Consider the following 18992-nt stretch of genomic DNA (forward strand, 5'->3'; position numbering starts at 1 on the left):
AAACCTCAGCTACTAGTATTAACTGCACCAATATAATGACACAAGAGCATTTAATAAAATGCATAAGCTAAATCATGCACTGCAATACTCTATATACAAACACAACAATGCAAATTCCTTTGTAACTGAAGACAGTGTTTGGATATAAAATTTAGTTTAAAAAAAGAACATGCTATTATTTTTTAAATGTTATCACACACAACAATACTGATTTCACTAAAGAAGCTGTGAGAAATTAACAACTTTTGCAAAGTTTTTAAAATAAACATAAACGATAGTTTTCTAAATTATAAGGAACAGAGACTTCCAGAATATATCCCAAGGAATTGAAAGTGGATGCTTCCTTTTATAAAAACTTGCTGGTTTTACAGGAGCTCAGCACTCCCTGCATGCCAATACAGATACAACAGTGTGCAGTTTTCAGGTAAGAAATTATGAACATTGGCTTCCAGTGTATTTCAGAATACAGATTAATTATTAAAAATATCTCAACATTTGATCTAGATTCCATATATGAAAAATTTAACATATACAGTCTGTAAGTAAAATGTTTTCTTCTTAAAGACTGTGCTTTTTCTTTGAAATTTATTCAGTCCTATTTTAACTCACAATCATGAAAATACCGTAAAATGGACCTGTGTTGTATTATTGCAGAGCCTTTATTGCCACTAAATTTGAGCATATTTTGTCCTTCAGCATACAAAAAATTCAAATGTGGATATAACACATTCAGTTTTGCTGAATTTTGCCTTTTTTTTTCTGGATTCACAGTTGAAATTTTAAACAGATTGAATCTTGATTAATGCCCCAACTGGCTTCCTAAAGTTTAAAACTGTTCCCTCAGTACAATGACTTTAACAGATCTTCAAGGTTTCTGTTCACTTTTAAAGAGGAAAGCAAGGATTCAAACAGCACCAATTGTCCTGACATCAATGAAGGACCATCTGTCACAGAAATTCCTGACATTAATTTAATTTTTTTTGCTGCTGAAAATCACAGAAATAAGGTTTTGAAATGCTACAGGTTTATTCCAGTATTTGAAATAAAAGCTTACAAATGCTCACAAATCAATACACCAAGAAAGAGAACATTCTCAGCATTTTCCCTAGCAAACTTTCCTCAGGCTTGTGGTCCACTTTAAGCATTTACAAAGTTTGTATTATTTTGATCAGTGTCTTATTATCTGATTAAATATACACAGGTCTTTGCCACAGTGAGCACAAAAGGTGGAAATAAATGCTCAGAAAATTTTACTTCACCTTTTTAATGACAGAAACAAGACTTGCTGAACTACTGCCCTGCATGGTCTGTGAAATGCTTTTTTAAAAACCCACAGTTAACAGATTTACTTTATGGAAGGCTTCCTTTCTAACTTCATCAAAAGGGAAAAAGAACAAGATCTGTTTACTCTTTCATAATGTAAATGAATAAGAAATTGTCTTACTTCAGATCTCATTTCCCAGCTGTGTGCCCAGGTCCCACATGGACAGTGAGACTGTCACAGGCAGTGCAGGAGGTGCACACATTCCAGACCCAGGAAAGGACAGAGTGTGGAAAGGGACATTAGTCTGACACCTAAATCAACTAGTTGTGTTCAGTTTAGGTTGGAGGATAAAAACTTTGGAAGGTGAATATACAATTGAAATGCATTGTGAAAATCCTGGAGATATCTTGATGCTTGCTAAGAAATAAACTACCTGCGATGTTCCTATTTAATTACTGTTGTACCAGAGCTGCTGTTTCACTGAACAGAGCACAGTCTCTAACTTACAGGTTGATTTCATGTGATCACTATGGCAATTTGAATATTGATTTATTAAACAGCTCAGCATCTATGACCTCCTGTTCTGTGTGCTGCAGTTCAGTCATAAAGGGAAACTTGGGTTGCTTTGGTTTACTTTCAATTTGCCACAGATGAAGACTTAAAACCAAAAAATCAGTCTCTTACCAAGCTTCACAAAAAATACATTACAAAAGTATCTCAGGAGGCTGGAAGAGAATAAGTATATAATGAACAGGGAAGTATTTTCTACAACTATAGTTATTTATTCATTATTTTTAACAGGCATTATATGCTCAATTAACTATTGACTGGCAGACCTCTATAGGTCAAATGAGAAAAGGTAAAAGAAAATAGTGTAAAAGCCAGAAAATTCATGGAATATATTTGTCATTTCTGAACAGCAAATAGTGAATTCAGACTGGTTTAGAAAAAAGGTGCAAAGCTCTGGAAATTGTGAGGGCTGACCAAATTAGGAAGCTCTGGATTAGCAAATGAATAAAAAACTTTAGCACATAGAATGGACAAATAACGGCTCCATATCTGTACATATATATACATACACTACACATTTTCTATACACTGTACAGAATATATTTAGACAGAAAGGTATAAACATATACATTCATACACACATACATACAGCTATGTACATATGCATCAGCTGCTCGAGTGAGTTCTAGAACTGAACATGCAGAAATGCACAATGGTGGGAGGCACAAAATAGACGTGTACAACTCTATCAAACCCTTCAAAAAGAAAGAAGACAGGAATTTAACAATAAGTAATTTTCAAAGCATTCATGTAACTCAGAGGATTGAACAGGTTGTGGGAATTATGGAACATTACAACAGTATTACCTGTGATGAATTTAGCATGACTTCACAATAAAAACCATCTAAACTTTAGATGCTTAAACTTGGAGCATCTAAACTTTACAAAGAATTTAACTTGTAACTGCAGTAAAAATAATAATCTAATTTTTTTTTTCAGAAATAATTTCCCATATGTTGATAACACTTATCGTAGTGGAAGTAGGGTTGTAGCATTATCTAACAAGAAGGGTTAATGGCATCAAACAATAAGCCTGAACTTAATTCAGGAGTATTTACTCTTAAAATAACTCAGCAACTTTATAATTAAAAGGTGCGAAAAGTAAATGTTTTCATTGTCTCTCTTTTGCTACCCCCTCTTGGTAATTTTTCATATAAAGCTGTTTCTAAACTAATTTCCTGTCATTCAAGATCCAGTATATGCTGGCAATTTGTCCTTCCTCTGCCTCTCACTCTCCTCTCTAGGGTGACCATGCCCTCCTTTGGCTGATCCCTTCTGGATGTTTGGAGGAGTTGGGACTGTAGCTGTTGTGTGCTGCTGCCACAGCTGGCCACGCTTATCACCAGAGCCAACTACTGCAAAAGCTCTTCTGTTGCTGTATGGCCAGAGTGGCAAACCCTGGCAACAGGTGGGAATATGCCTGTTTGCTGGCATTTCTGCCCCTTAGGGGCAAGAGTAGGTGAAAAAAACCCAGCCTCCCCTGCTTTTGCACTATTAAGAGTAACTGGAGAGGAAGAGAGGGATCTTCAACAGAAAATCAACATTTTTGTTCTTTTCAGGATGGTATCATCCAGTAGATACGTGGTGGTACATCTGTGTCTGACTGACCTGCCAGTTCTACGGCTCACTCCACCTGATTCAGACAGGGCCCCAGCTGGTGCTGTAAGTGCAGGAAGCTGCTTTGTCACTGCTTGGGCAGTACCTCAGCCCATTCATTTCCACTTCTGTCTTCCTGTTAAACTGTATTCCTGAAACCCCTTGTTAGTCATGCTATTTGGTGCTATTTTTTTTTTTTTAATTGCGTTTTACTAATTAAATAGCAGGTAATCAGGAAAGATTCCTAACTACTGTCTGAACTTTAATGGGCAGGAAAATCTACTGACAGCTGCAGTATCCTGAATGAAATAATTCAGGAATCTGTGTACACTACAGAACAATAAAAAAACCACATAAGTGTTTTACAGTCTCTGCCAAAGGAGAAACAAGAGTAAAGAAACTGATTTCACCTGGAGGCTTCAGCCCTGACTTGGTTTCTCTGGGGCAGCCTCAGAATGTGCCCTTTGCCAAAGGGAACTGGAGTGGCCGTGCAGAGCCGCTGGATCCTGCAGACAGACCTTGCAGCCAAAGCTCCTCACCAGAGCCATCCTGGCTGTCTGGAGGCCAAGGGCTGCACAAGATGGTGAAAGGAGACTTGGCAAATGACACCAACTAATCAGTGGAGAGCAACAATAGTTTCCTGCCCCAGAGTGCTCTGAAAACTAAGCCTTCTTAATAATGAAACATTTTAAGGCAGCTAAAAGAAAGCCTTGTATGACTTAGAAGGATCTCTCCTTGGAGATAATTTTTCCTCTTCTACCAGTTTCATGCAAGAGTAACTCCACAGACACCAAAAGCATTACAGCTAATTAATAAGCAATGTAAATAGGCAGGAAAGATTACTTTTGCTTGTGGTCTTAGTTCTGACTCTATAGTCCAATGCAAGTAAATAAAGGGAAGAAAAGGGGAGAAAAGAGGATACCATCCTACATTTGTCAGAAATGCAATTAAAATCATTATAACAAAGCTAGTCCCAAATGCTTTTTATCTACAAGATTTGAATCAAAAAGTTCCTTTGTAAAAGAGTTGGAAAACAAATGAAGCACAGTGCACATTACTGCCTCATTATCATTCCCTGCATTGCCTCATTATCATGCCCCAGTCTCAGCACAGAATTCTACCATTTGTCTGAATGAATTGTGACTAGTATACACATTTGCTCAGGTTCAGATAAATCTAATCAGATAATTTATTACTGTATTTCTGCCAAGTTAAAATATTTTTGTTTCAAGAGCAGCAGAAATAGTACCTCAAAAACTCTAAAGAGAATAAATTTTGGCACTCAGTAGAGCTTCAGTGAGATGAACTTTTCTTAGAATCACTTTGTGACTGTGATACTTTGACTCCAAGTTCTGTGAAAATGAGTTTGGCATTTAAATTTCACCTTTATGAAAACAAGCTATTTCAATATTTAATACTCAAGAAATAGTTCTTCAGTAATTGTTACAATAATAAAAAACTCTACTGTCCCATATTCATAAGGAAAACTTTGCACTTTCAAAGGAGAAAAAAACCAAAACTAATTTAACAGTAAAGCTACTAAGATTAGCCTGTTACCATCTTCCAGTCACTGCAGGAGGGATGGAACAAACCTCAGAAGTTCTAAGAACTATGTCAATGTTGCACTGTTCTCTGCCAAGATAGTGCAAAGCTTGCCTGATGGTGGAGCTGCACTGTGTGCATCACAGGGCCCTACTGCCACTGAGAGGGACTGTGACAGGCTGGAGAAACAGGCCAGGTTCAGAGAGGGGAAGCATAAAGTCCTCTCCCTGGGGAGGAAATAGCCCAGGCACCCATACGTTCAAATTTCTACAATCCAAAATGTTAGTCTTGGGATCAAAATAATGTATAGTTAAAGTAACTTTTGTTCATGGCATCAGAACTAGGTAGCTTGGTTCTGAGCTCTGCAAGCCAGCAAATTATGGTATTAACATAAGAACTGTGCAGCAGAAGTGCTGACACAATCCTGCAGCAGTTACACTACAATCAAATGGTTGGTACTAAAAGCTGAGTCCATCTGACTTCACATGTAGAGAGCAGACTTTCCATCACGTGAACAGTGTGAGAATTTCATTTGCTATAGCAAAAGCTGAGAGAGATGAAAGTGCAGTATTACAAATCTCTGCATGGATACTGAACTCTGTAATAACCTTGTAATAACCTTCTGAGAAAAGAAGATTCTGAATGTGCTAAAAACAGTAACTGTAGAAGACTTTAATGCATCCAGAAGCTAAACTTAAATAGTCTTTTGTGTCACAGTAAGTGCTACAAATATCAGCTTCCTAACAAGCATGAAGTATACAAGGTCTTTTTGTTACTTTAGAAGCCTCATCCAAAGTTGCGTAAGGTCTTTTGGCTACAATTCAGATTCTGAGGAGTCACAAACACCAACCCAGTTGATGTTTCTAAATAAATATCAGTAACAGAAGAAAAACCAAAGTGCTGAACTTATCATTAGAAAAGTTTTGTCACATAAAACTACGAAAGTAAGAATGCCTCTAACACAGAAAAAATCATTAATGCAGCTAATGAGTCAGGATCAGATTAAGGTATTAATTGCTATGACTTTTTTAAAAATCCTTGATTTTAAAATACTGAACAGCCATAATAATAAATTATACTAAAATAAAACCTATGCTAGCTAATGGCCAGTACTACCAGCAAACATGTTGATGGCTCATCACTTGATACAATTAAAAAGTAGTTAATTTTATATCTCCATGGTGTATCAGTCATCAACTGCAATTGTACATGAGTGAGAGTAAATCCTAACTATATTCTGGTTTCAAACTGAGTGACAGCAAGGTTGAGAACCCTGCAGAACTGGGAGTGCTCAGGGAGGGAGGGAGAAATAAAGTGAGAGAGCACTGTAATAAACTCTTGCTGACAAACCTATACATTTCAGGTCTTACATTGTTCCCTGTGGCTACATCACAAGGGTGTTCAGAGTACAGAGAGAAGGAGTAAATTTGGAGCATACAAAGAGCATACTCAAAGAGCATCACACAACTCTATTTGAAAATTACTGCTCTTCCAGTTAATGACTGATTTTCCCCAAAGTCAAAAGGCTGCTTCTTAGAATAACATTTCTCATGATTGTGTTTGTCTGAATAGACACTTTAGGGAACCTGCATATTTAATCATAATTGTGACAAACACTTTTTTTCCTCTAGTGTGGGGAATTGCTGCAGTACTTAATAGTCACTATGACTGCACTGTACTGTGTATTACACCTACACTAATTTAACAGATATAGTTTCATATAACGTGAATATCTGATTTAAGAATCCACATTATATTTCATGCATAACATAACAGCAAGTGACTTTTTGTAGATTAAATGATTGTCTCCTTTAGCATTCTACATTTTTACAAATCACTAGCATTTTGACTAAGGACATATGCATTCTTTTCATTTTCCATACTCATAAGCAGGATGTTGATGATGCTGTTGCTCTGACAAGAAATGATTACAAAGTGCTAGTATTATACCCTGGCATTTGCTAGACATTCATTCCAAGGATATTTTTAAATATATACATAGTGTTCATTTTTACTTTTAAAGTAATTTTATTACTATTCTGATATTATAAAACTCTTTTTAACCACTGATAGTTTCTAAATACAAAGCATGTGAAAAGTATGTTCAGTAATCTATGGCCTTTTAAATGAAAGGCATCAAAAATATTCCTTGTGGTAGGAAAGGTCCTATAGCAGGTCTTTTAATAGCTGCTTTAAATTTTGTCAACATCAGAAAAAGACAAGGAGTAATCTGTCAGGAAACTGGTAACAAGTTGGAATTATCTGCGCATACTGAAACATTACTCTTTTAACTTCTTAATTATGTGAGTTTTGTGAAAATTACTTCAATCCCTCAAATCACGTTGCTCCCTCTATGCAGACGTGCCAGTTATTTGACCATTGTACTCTGCTGTTTCCATTTTGAGAATGTAGGGGATTATGCTGTCAATGGGAACATTTCCAATGAGACCTGTGAAAAACAGTTCCTCGGTGATGCTGGAGCTCATCAGCCTGAGCGCTGGCAGGCGAACGAGGATCCGGGCCAGCCTGAAAAACAAGTGCAGTGGATTATAAATACATGTAAGACCAGTTTAAGATACTCTGTGGTTAAAGGGCTGGATCTGTCTTTATTATTACCATAAATCACAAATATGTCTAAAGAGGCAATTAAAGCTAATTGATTACTGTTCTATCCTTCAAGCAAACTGAAAGCCAAGTAGCTTTGTAGTTTTCCAATGAAAGGGACACGTTAATGCCCTTTGTAGAGAGAACATGGATGTACAACACACAATTTTCTTGGCCTGCTTTTGAATTCCCAGCTCTTGACAAACAATGCTGAGACTAATAATATTCATACTGATTAGTGTGAACATTTGCACCATTTTAAGAGTATAATGCTTAATTAAAATTTCAGCCACAAACAACATAGTCCTCAGTTGCCTAGCAATTTCATGCCAAATAAGATAGCTGGGGGGCTGGATGTATATAAACAGAAAAAAGAGAATCTGCTTCTAATGAGAGAAGGAATTCAGGAAAATGTACTGTTAAGCATAAATATTGCCAAATTGCCCTGGTGTTTTCTTTACCAGGATGGTAACAGATATTCAATATAAAGAGGCGATTGTATTGAAATGCTAGACTTCCCATGCATATGAAATTTAGGACAGTGATGAAAGCATTTTGCTGTCATTCATATGGCAAATGTTCATCACAAATGCCAAATCAAATCTATTTGCTGAAGCAGAACCTTGTAATAGCAAACCTTAGGTAGCACAGACCACAAGTGCTCTGAAAAATGCTTGAATATTTATGGAGAAAATATCTAAGGTCCATTCTGCTAATATATTATATCTTGTAAACTTCAGGGCAAAAAGATTCCAACTATGCTGTTGTTTTTGTGATAATTGTAACACTTGTCTCCTATCTCAATTTGTACTAGCACTCAGTTGCTCAGAAATAATCAGATTTGTTCTCTAAACTTGTCTATGGGTAAGCATGGAGAAACAGACACTATTAGTTAAAATACAGGTCACTGCTTGGGGAATGTAATTCTGATTTTCTTCCCTGAGACACTATTATGAAAAATAAGTATATGGAACAAATTTTATATTTAGCATTATGATAGATATTCAGCTCTCACTAATCAAACCAGAAGGACTCAATTGTACGTGGAAGAAAGTGGGATTTGAGGATATTTCTGAGGCAGAGAATCCTATTTTCATTGTACCACAGTGTTAATTCTGTAAGATCAGTGCAGAAAACAGAGATAGTAGAAGCTCTCTTTTTCAGACAGGTTTTTTTCTTCTTTTTAGTTACCCCATCCTCAGACAGTGCTCAAGTGTATGGGATTCCTTCTCTACATGAGGATACCTTTCACAATAAAAAAGAACATGTTCTAGTATATCTTGCTAAACAGAGGTGAGAATTTCCCTGATGGTGCAGATAATCATAGTGTTGATGAATTCTGAGTTTTGATGGAGTTTGTTAGAAAATAGGGTAATTATTTCTAACACACACATAACAAACAGAATAGTTGAGAGGTGAAAAAAAGCTCTCAACTAGATAATTTCAGAGAAGTTATATAACTAACATATAACATAAAAAAAAAAAAAAAAAAAAAGGAGAAAATAAAGATGTGATAACTTCTTATAAACAGAAGTGAGATGGTTATTGTTCCCTGTTATATGTAATCCTTGTTTTCCCAAGGGCTATAATTGACAGTTTTAACATTTTTCTGCATATGCAACTTGAGAAACATTTCAAGGATGATAATCACCTTTTAGTTGTCAAAGAGACCTTAAAATAATAACTTGAAAAAAGAAGCAGTGTGAATTAGTCAATTGAAGCAGTTATCCCTTAAACTTCTAAAAAAGTCTGTTTACTTTTCTAAACATGACTATGAGAGTCTCAAAAAAACCCTCAAAAACCCAGATAGTACTAATAAATTTAATTTACATGGAGGAAGCTAGACAGCTGTTCTTGTTTCTATGCATCTTTAGACAAACCTGTTTGCTTTTTTGAATTAGGTTTTAGTTCTTTCTCATCAACAGTCAGAAAAAAACCCAAACCCCAGATGTCAAAAACATCAATAATATTATTTTTTACTTTTGTTAGCTACAGCCCACAACATTATTTTGGGTACTTTAGACAATAAATACCTATAAGTATCTTCTGGATAGGTTTTTTGTACATAGTCCTGCAATTCCATCTGTGCCTTCTCCTGGAATTTTTCTATTTGAGTTGAACTGGTCAGACCAGGGTGATCTAAAGAAACAAAACATTTCTATATGTCGATTGTTTCCCTATACATTGTGAAATAAATGTATTTATAAGACTCTCACATTTAATTTCAATGAAATATTTCTATCATACTGTGATGTTTAACATGCTGGCTGTATAAAGGAAACCACTCAGGTGAACATTTACTTCCTGGCTTCGGAATCACTTGTTCACTTTTCTCTCTAGAGCTGTGTCTATCCATAAGGAAGTGGACAAAGATTAAGCCTCTGTGTGTGTACCAGGAAATGAGACAGAATTTGGTTTTAACTTTGCTTGTTTAAATGTAAGTATGTTTGCCTCTGTGATTTGCTCTAATTAGGCTGGCTAAGCAGTTTCTAGGGTTATCTTCCCAAGTCTTTCTCATGTTTTAATTCCAGCTGGCTCAGCTCTGCAGACAGCCTTGTGATCAGAGCAAAAAAAGTGCAAACCCACGAAATATCACCTATCTTACTATGCCAAAAAATTAAGTTTGGACACACTCTTGTGTCCAAACCGCTTGTCCCTTCAACCACGACAGAGCTACCTTCTGTTTGGATAGTTTCTTGCTTTTCCAACTTGGAAAAAAACCCTAATAAACTTAACTCTAATGGGACAATCTCCCCAAAAATATTCAAAAGAACAGTTCAAGACACCAGGATCAGTTTTATTAACAGAGAAAAAAATTGTTATCAATGCAAAAAACCCCCAAGCAAACACACCAATAACTATATCCTTTTACTTTGTATTCTGTTAAATACAAAGTGGTAAATACCTTTGATTTAAAATAAATAATATGCATTTCTGAGCAAAACTTTCCTTTTTACTCAGCCTGTCAGCAGTTTTAAATTAACCTTTGTGTGCCCTAGAAACATCTGCCATCTTTGCTGAAAAGACTGCCACTTCCAATTCCTTTAATGTCCTTACCTAATTATTCCAGAAAATCTCAAGTGTCTTCTTCTCATATTTCAGTAACACTTGACTGTGCTTTAGTTGTCTGCTGTCATTTTTTTGGTAACAAATGGAAGACAGCCTGTTTACATTCAGTTTTTGAGATTTTGTGGATGTTTCATATAAAGTAGGTATTTCTGCTCATATTTCAGCTATTCCTCTTACAAGTATATTAAAAATACTAAAACTGAAGCAAATTTATTTTTGTCACTCAGAGAATGCATTTTTTCTATTCCTCATCACCATCTGCCTCATTAATATTGCTAGTACACATTCCAGATAATTTATTACTTAAAGATTCTCAGCTGAAGGTAACTCGAGAATCTGATCTTCTAGGGTGTATGTACAGGAAACACCTGATAGATTGGAACTGTAAACAACATGGATATGTTGCTCTGAAGTTACTTTAAAACACATATTGCTATCATCATTATGTAACAATCATTTTATCTACACCTTAACAGATGAGTCTCATCTCAAGACATTACTCTAATTTTAAAAATGCTAAAGCATTGACATATTAAGGTTTATTATTTAAAAAGATATGGTTACTAAATTCCTTACCAGGGCTAAAAAGGACTATAGCTTTAAGGTATGCATATTCATATCCATCAATATCAAGCTTGGCCATGCTGTTACAGAACTCCTGAAGTTTCCAGATGTGTTCCATGACTTGCTTTATTCTGTCTCCAGAAAGTTTATCTACAAAAAGATATTGCTTACTATTTCATCTGAGCTCAAGCATTTCTAATATAAAGTTTTATAAACCAAGTCAAGTGATATTTACAAGTCTTTTGCTGTCTTAAAACCACTTAACATGTAAGGATGGCCTGAATTAATCATTACTGCATTACAGTAGTATCCAAAACCATTATACTTGTGAGAATATGCTTGTCATGATAATTGGCAAATGCTGTGTTTTTACACTGCAAAGAGAAGGAAAGTTCTGGAAGGAAAAAGCTTGGTGTGGTTTGGAAGCGGGTATCATTATTCTAAGATGAAAAAACATACATCTGGATGGAAAGAAAACTCTCTGAGCACATCCAAGGAGTATTCTAGGATGTACTGTCATTCTCTGTAATGTCAGTCAGGCATGGAAGACCCCCTTGCCTCTATGGACACTTCTATCCCACCGATATCTCTGTGAGGTCAGTGCAACAAAGTTATAGATCACCAGGGGAAAGATAATTATGCAAGAGAAAGCCTCACCTTCCCCTGGTTCCTGGTGTAATTCTGCCTCTGATGGGGAAACACCTTGTGAGCAATGTTATCCAAACGACCCCGTGCTGTCAGCAGCAGAGGTAACATACCTTCCTGTATGCTGTTCTGGAGGTGGTTCACAATGGCTCCCAGAATAGTGGACAGACTCATCACCTGCGCACACTGTGCCAGGCCCAAGGTAAACAGCTCATTCCAGCAGGCACGCACGAGGCTGGTATTACAGTCCTGCCTACAAACACCAGAAAATCAAACAATGCTAGGTAGTTTGCATATCAGCTTGGTATTGCCCTATGTACAATTATGTTATGTACAACAATTCATAAGGATGAATGTATTGCAAAAATGTTTTGGTAATAGGCATATATTGGCATATTACAAGTATTTCAAGAAGCAAAAAGAAATTATAGACTATGGGAAACCATTTTGGGTTATCTGTGACATGGCGCTCATCAATTCTTTAGTAAGGTATCAAAAGCAAGGATTTAAGTTTTACAAATTCACGCTTGCTTTTGATTTGGCTTTAGTTTCTGTAACCACAGTAACATCAGATATTGTAGCTACCCTCCTCCCTGCCATCTTCTATTTTATTCTTCAAAACAGGGAGTATTGCATAGTCTTCATGCATTTTAAAGTATTCATTAAAAATTAAACAATATCATAACTAAAAAGTTCAAAATAGCTGGAAAGTGTTCAGATTAGTTCAGTGCTTAAATTCATTCAAAGCAAACCATTCAAACAGAGTATGTCCATTTACCCAAGAGCTTGAAATGCAGGTATGGACCTAGCCCAGTGCATAGAGAGGAAAAGGAGTCGTGATGCTGACTCACAGATGTAGTGTACATTAAGGTACTCTGGCATCGGACTGGGCATTGTCAGCTGCAAAAAATAAAAGCACAGTACAATACATATAGTTCAGACATAAACCAGTTGTCATCATCGATGAAATAACCAGCAGAAACATTCAAACTACTCTCAAAGTCCATCACAATCAACAGTGTGACAACAAGTTATCAAAGGAAAACTGCACTAAATAAATCATTACTACTGGGAAGGAATGCAAATATGAGACAAGAAATTATGCAGAAGATCATACATCTTAAGCATTAGTTTGTTTGGTAAGACATTTAAAGGAGCACATACCTTAAATGTGACATGTGTATCTGTAAGTAGGGGTCCTTCCACTTCAATAATTGGTGTTGACTGATCTCTACTAATTACATGAATATTTCCTCCTCCTGTAGGATCCATCCCATCTGCCAAGTTATGAGGTGTTGTACCATCTGTGGTATTAAGTGCTTTAGCCAAAGTATCAAATGCCCTAAAAAATAATAAATAAGTAAACAATGAAAGAGTGCTTCCTTAGATCTTAAAAAAAATCACAGTGCTCAAATTAAATGCTATAAAACATTTCCACTTAGAGGCAACGTACTAAAGAACTCTTTAGGCTGACACAAGGTCAGACTTTTCATCACAATTTGGTCCCTCTGTATTCTTTGAGCATTAATAAAACAAATAGATGTGCCCACATATTGCTGGTAAAAGATCTCTGCTGTAAGGGAAGGATTTTGAGCTGTAAATCCTGCTCTGATGGTTTTATCCTATTATTTGTGCTAGTAAAGCGGCCTTGTGCTGTGCTGGTTGTGGCTGGGATAGAGTTAATTTTCTTTGCTGCAGCTAATATGGGGCTGTGTTTTGGATTTTTACTGAAAACAATGCTGATAATATAGAGATGGTTTTGTTATGCACAGCAGTGCTTGCACAGTGTAAAGGCCTTTCTCGGCTTCTTGTCCTCCCTGCAGTGAGGAAGCTGGGGATGCACAGGAAGTTTGGAGGTGACACATCCAGGACAGTTGACCCCAACTGATGCAAGGGTTATTCCATACTTTGTGATGTCACACTCAGTACATGAAGAAGGGGGAAGAAAGAGGAAGTGGGAGGATGTTTAGAGTAATGGTGTTGGTCTTCAGAAGTAACTGTTACACGTGCTGGAGCCCTGCTGCCCTGGAGGTGGCTGAACACCTGACTGCCTATGGAAAGTAGTGAATGAATTCCTTTACTTTGCTTGTGTGTGTGGCTTTTGCTTCATCTATTTAACTGTCTTTATCTCAACACACAAGTTTTCTCACTTTTACCCTTCTGATTCTATTGCCAGTCCCAGTGGTGGGGGAGTGAGGGAGCAGCTGTGCAAGCTTAGTTGTCTGCTGGGCTTAAACCACAACAGTCCTCTTGTACTTACCATTCACTGTTCCCCCTTCTCACAGATTCAGTGAGGATAACAGACCAGACGTACTCTGAAGAACAAAGTCCCTGTTCTTGTCCCCATCCTTGATCTCCAGCTTTTTGGAACAGTGGAGAACGGTATGGTTTTCTTCTAGACAATATGCCTGGATTTCCTTTCCCTTAAGATGAAATATGGCCAGGCACTCCTTATCTCCCAGTATAGACAGAGCCTTAAAAGCCTTATGACAGTAACACTGGTCTCCTTTATGCTCAAGCTGTTGCTGGATTATTACCCAAATAAATCAGAGTAAATTCTCTTAGGATTAACGGAGCTTAGATGTAAAGAAGAATTTTGTGTTACAATTTCCTACCAGTGGACAGTATTATGGTATAGTGATCCTTTGCCACTTCTTTCGTCAAATGTTTTTTTGGGAGAGGGATTTTTATAATTTTTTTTTTCTGCTTTAAAGAAACAGTAAGATGTTAACATAAGCTGACATTGCAGTGTCAAGTATTTTAAAATATTAATTCATTTCATTTGAAGAGTTCAAATGAAAGACTTAAAAGCCTTAATTAATATCCTTCTCTCTCGTGTACTCTCTCTCTCCACCCACAGGTGTCTTCCAGTTAGTGTAGTGGGCAGACTGGTCTGCTTTTTGTTTATTGTCAGAGGCTTTTCTGTGTAAATTGTTTTTTTTTTATCTTTTGTTATTAATATTGTTGCTATTACTATTTCATTTTGCTGTTACTGTTTGTTAGTCTCATTGCTGTTTCCAGTAAATTGTTCCTATTTCAACCTGTGATCTCTGCCTTTTGTGCCTCTTACTGGAGACAGAAGGGGAGCAAGTGGCAGCATATTTTAAGTATGAACATTAAACTGGAGAATACCATTCCTAAACCATGATAGTTAGGCTCCTCCTAAAAAAATCTTTCTTTTGAGAAACCGTGGACAGTTTTGAGTCCAAGTGTTTTATCTTATAAACCTATGCTGCTAAATTCAACCAACCTGCCTCCACCCACAAAAAAAAAAAATCTCAAAAAAACTAAAAAAACTAAAAAAACTAAAAAAACAAAAAAAAAAACAAAAAAAAAAACAAAAAAAAAAAAAATAGCCTTGCAAACCTCAAGCTGTGCTTGAAATTTTAATATTCCATGCTCCTTTTTCATATATTTTTTATTAATAAAGAAAAGAAAGACTTCAAACTCTTTCTAAATCTGCATTACCAAGTGATTTTATGGCAGCACAATCTCAAAAATAAATCTGAAGTAATGCAGACCCCTAAAGAGCAGGGATAAGGGCACAAGCATTGCACAGGAGAAGCTTACATAAAACACATCCGTGAAATAAAATGGCAGTGAAGTGTTGCTATTCTCACAGTCTTTCAAGGTCACAAACTAACATTTACTGAGAACCAAATCTGGTATAGCTTCAGAACACTACATTTGTAACAGAGGAAACACTACTTCACAAGAGCCAAAGCTGATTTCTAAAGAACTGGTTTTGTGTTTCCAATTAGGGGCAATCTGGCAATCTGTACTTTGTCTGGTGTAACAATGCCAAATTTCTTTAATGAATGAGTGTAAGGATACACCACAAAGAACACAAATTGCTAAATAAGATGTAAATATAAATGCATACCGTGTAATTTCACTTGCAGATTGCTCTTCTTGTTGAACTTCAGAAGTATCTCCATTATTTAGTGACTCACTGAGATTAGCAAGAGATGTTACAACATTTGCTAGTGTTCCTAAGGCACCCTGGCTTGTTTCAGCCTAAAAAGGAAACATTAAATTATTAAATCAAAATTATAATCAATATATAATATATAATTTCTCCCTCCCATTTTTAGTATTTTTGCTCTTTTTCGCCTGCACACCTTTTCTTTCCTTCTGAATGCCAGGAAGAACAATGGCTCTCAATTATCTTGAAATCATATTCTAATTATCAATCCTAGTCCCAGATGAGACATCATATGGAGAACTACCTGTGGCTGACCTTTTGCAGAAATTTGCTTGCCGAAAGAAACCACAATCCTGTTGATCAGTTTATTACATCCATTAATATGGTTCTTCACACTTACCACAACGTTATCTTCTCAAGAGCAACAATTACTTGAGACTATGTACAATAAAGTAATCTGAACAAATTAATAGATATGCTCAGAACTGAAGCGAGACAGTAATACCTTGGAATCAGCAGCTAGGAGGACTGTACCATCATCCCTGATCAAAGGCTGCTGAATATTCACGAGCATTCCTGGATCAAGAAGACCAGCTGACCTGTTTAAAAGCATAAGGCATCTGAGGGTCAACAGTATTTTCCAGTAATCAGAAGAATGTGTAACAACTTATGACAGCATAAAAAGAATTACCAATTTTAAAATGAACAATTTAATGAAGCTTACAGTTTATCAGGATTTAAGTCTTTCTGAAACAGTTCCCAAAAAGTAGCTTGGAAGACAGATAGAAAGACTGAAATATCTTTTAATTTCCAGTGCAAAACAATGACAACTTCCCAAATGCATATCTTCTCATTTGCTTTTTGTTCTGGTTTAGTCTGCTTCAAGGAAAGTTGTTGTCTTCTTATGCTCTCAAGAAGTCACCTAGTAGCTCTAGTTTTATATTAGACTTTTGAGGAAGGCATAACTGTATTCCAAGCAAGACAATGGCCAGCACTGAATAAAAGTCATAAAAATATTTTTTACATTCCAAAATATAGTCAGAAACAGTCATGTAATCAAAGCCTGCATAAAATCTCTGCTGCCTTTACTTCTGCTGCTTTTTGACCCAATATCCTTCCCCTCTGTTGTATCTAGTTTAGGGAGACAGTGGAAAGTCTTTGCAGTTTATTTGCTACTTATGTGATGCTCCAAGTGTCCACAACATGATACCAACGCACACAACACAGGTGCGGGATGCAGGACGTTACAGTACAAGGGGTCTGAGTCTAACAGCTATCATTGTGAACAAGCACAGGCAGCAAATTATCTTAAAATATGCAAATCTGAACAACAGAGTGGTTCAGAGTGGTTTATTGTTTATAGGTAATAGATCTGTAGCTCAAGGAAATTTCTAAGAGGCAAATGTGTCTCTGGAGACTTCTTTCAAACAAGAACACTGAAAAACAGTTCTCTAAGAAACCTGCAGCCCAGACTTCCTAACTGCAGTGTCATTTGTTCAACAAGGAACACATATTTAAAAAATTAAACGCATACACTTACACTTCCCCCCATAATAATAAAAACCATTTTTTTACATGGTTCTTAACCATTCATAAATTACAGTTTTAAAAATATCGTATTTAACCTAGACCTTTAAAATTCTATTCAGAAAAAAAGAAATCTTGCCTTTGTTTGTAATGATGTGCATTTTCACACCCACTGCCTAAGGACACATCTGAGAGTGCAGGAACCATCTTAGAGTATCTTCGATATAGTAAAAGGAAGCTGCTGTTTTGCTGTTGTTGAAACCAGTCTCTTGGGATCTGAATCAGCAGTCACTGAGTCTCCCAAACTACTCTCTTTAGGAGAAGAAAGGCATTTGCAGACCTGATTTCAGATAAGTGCTAACCCAAATGCATCACCCCATTAGCCTACATGCTTTCTCCCTGGATATCATTCACTTGCTCTGCATTGCTCTGACCTGGCTGGACAAGAGCCAGCTCTGAACTGAAAACCAGATTCCTGTATGCAGTCATAAAAACTTTCATGAGAAGCAGAACCTACGCTGGCCTTGGTGATGGAAACAGATGATGTGTGCATTAGAGATCTTTTCTGTACTCTCTGAGATCAGAGGGGAGAAAGAATATGGGTGTGACTGCAAAGTAACATGCACAAATAATGTGAATGAAGATGTGTGGAACTGGGGTACTCACCGTGTCCCATCTTTATCTGCCACAAATGTTGGAGTTGCTATTAGAGGGCTTCGAAGATCTTTTCTTATATAGATTTTTTCAGTAGAAGCTGCACAGTTGGTTGGCTTTTCACGCTGTACATCAAAAGGCTTTCTTTCACTTTGAACTGCTGCATAAAGATAGAAACATACAGATTTGAAAGGAAATAATTCAAACTAAAAATACAAAAAGTAAGTAAAATTCCTGCAGTTATGATAGTGTACCAGCTCAGCACAAAACTGGAAATTTAATACCAAGAGTGAAGAAATGCAGGCTTGAATGTTACTATATCTGTGAGTATGTGTATTTTTATATATACTTTTAACCAAGAAAGTCACAGATTGATCTTTTGCTTCAAGTTTTGCTCATCTTGAATAAAATATTGCTCTTTTTTTGGCATTTGATAAATTGCAAGATTCTACAGATTGTGTTTTCAATTTGTTTATATATATATTTTTTTTTTACAGGCACAGCTATATCTAAATGTTAAGCACATTCCTATTCTGGATGACACAAAACAATGCAAATCCAGAAGGAACTCAGAAAAAGTCAAGAGGCAAGTTACCTGAGAGATGCAGGTTAATTCCTTGAGAGAATACTCTCTGCATGACATACGCTTCACTCATAGACATTAATTCCACCCAGTTAGAGAAGAGTGTTTCAAAACTAACCCTTTCATAATCTAAATATATATACTTGCGAATTGAAACAAACTAAATTGAGTCTCTGAAGTGCCTAACAAGTGTAGCAAAATTTTTAATAAAAATATTAAGAAACAGTTACTTTATAAGTTTTAAAGAAAGTAAAAAGTGCATCTTTATTATATTAAAATACTATTATTAAACATAATATAGAAAATTATCCTTATAACCAGCAAGCGTTACTTAGTTTCAGATTTTATTTTTGCTAATATTGTTACTATTAGCAAAATTTAAGGGCTTAAAAGTTGTCACATCAAATTTATTGGCTTGGTGAATACATATTAATTAATCAGAAGCCCGA

The 18992-nt window shown here is 36.2% G+C and overlaps 1 protein-coding gene and 1 long non-coding RNA gene across 6 annotated transcripts in view; one reads left to right on the forward strand and one right to left on the reverse strand.

Moving 5' to 3' along the window:
• Window positions 1-743: 743 nt before the first annotated feature.
• Window positions 744-18992, reverse strand: part of NR2C2 (nuclear receptor subfamily 2 group C member 2) — a 30500-nt gene continuing 12251 nt past the window's right edge. For 3 of the 5 annotated variants that reach the window (XM_083869399.1, XM_083869396.1, XM_083869398.1), the window contains 9 exons: window positions 17973-18120; window positions 16285-16378; window positions 15738-15871; window positions 13019-13196; window positions 12633-12754; window positions 11968-12107; window positions 11222-11359; window positions 9610-9715; window positions 744-7498 (listed from right to left, as the gene is read on the reverse strand). In XM_083869399.1, coding sequence (XP_083725525.1) covers window positions 7324-7498; window positions 9610-9715; window positions 11222-11359; window positions 11968-12107; window positions 12633-12754; window positions 13019-13196; window positions 15738-15871; window positions 16285-16378; window positions 17973-18120 — 1235 coding nt within the window. In that variant the 3' untranslated portion in view covers window positions 744-7323. The remainder of the gene's footprint in view (window positions 7499-9609; window positions 9716-11221; window positions 11360-11967; window positions 12108-12632; window positions 12755-13018; window positions 13197-15737; window positions 15872-16284; window positions 16379-17972; window positions 18121-18992) is intronic. The other 2 variants (XM_083869397.1, XM_083869400.1) reach the window with 2 other exon arrangements.
• Window positions 7424-18562, forward strand: LOC310913739. Its single transcript, XR_014590899.1, has 5 exons — window positions 7424-7531; window positions 8764-8869; window positions 9917-10013; window positions 14140-14236; window positions 18458-18562. It is a non-coding gene; the product is annotated as an uncharacterized lncRNA (long non-coding RNA).

This window comes from Zosterops lateralis (genome assembly GCF_965231275.1).
Source record: "Zosterops lateralis genome assembly, chromosome: 11".
Classification (NCBI taxonomy): domain Eukaryota; kingdom Metazoa; phylum Chordata; class Aves; order Passeriformes; family Zosteropidae; genus Zosterops; species Zosterops lateralis.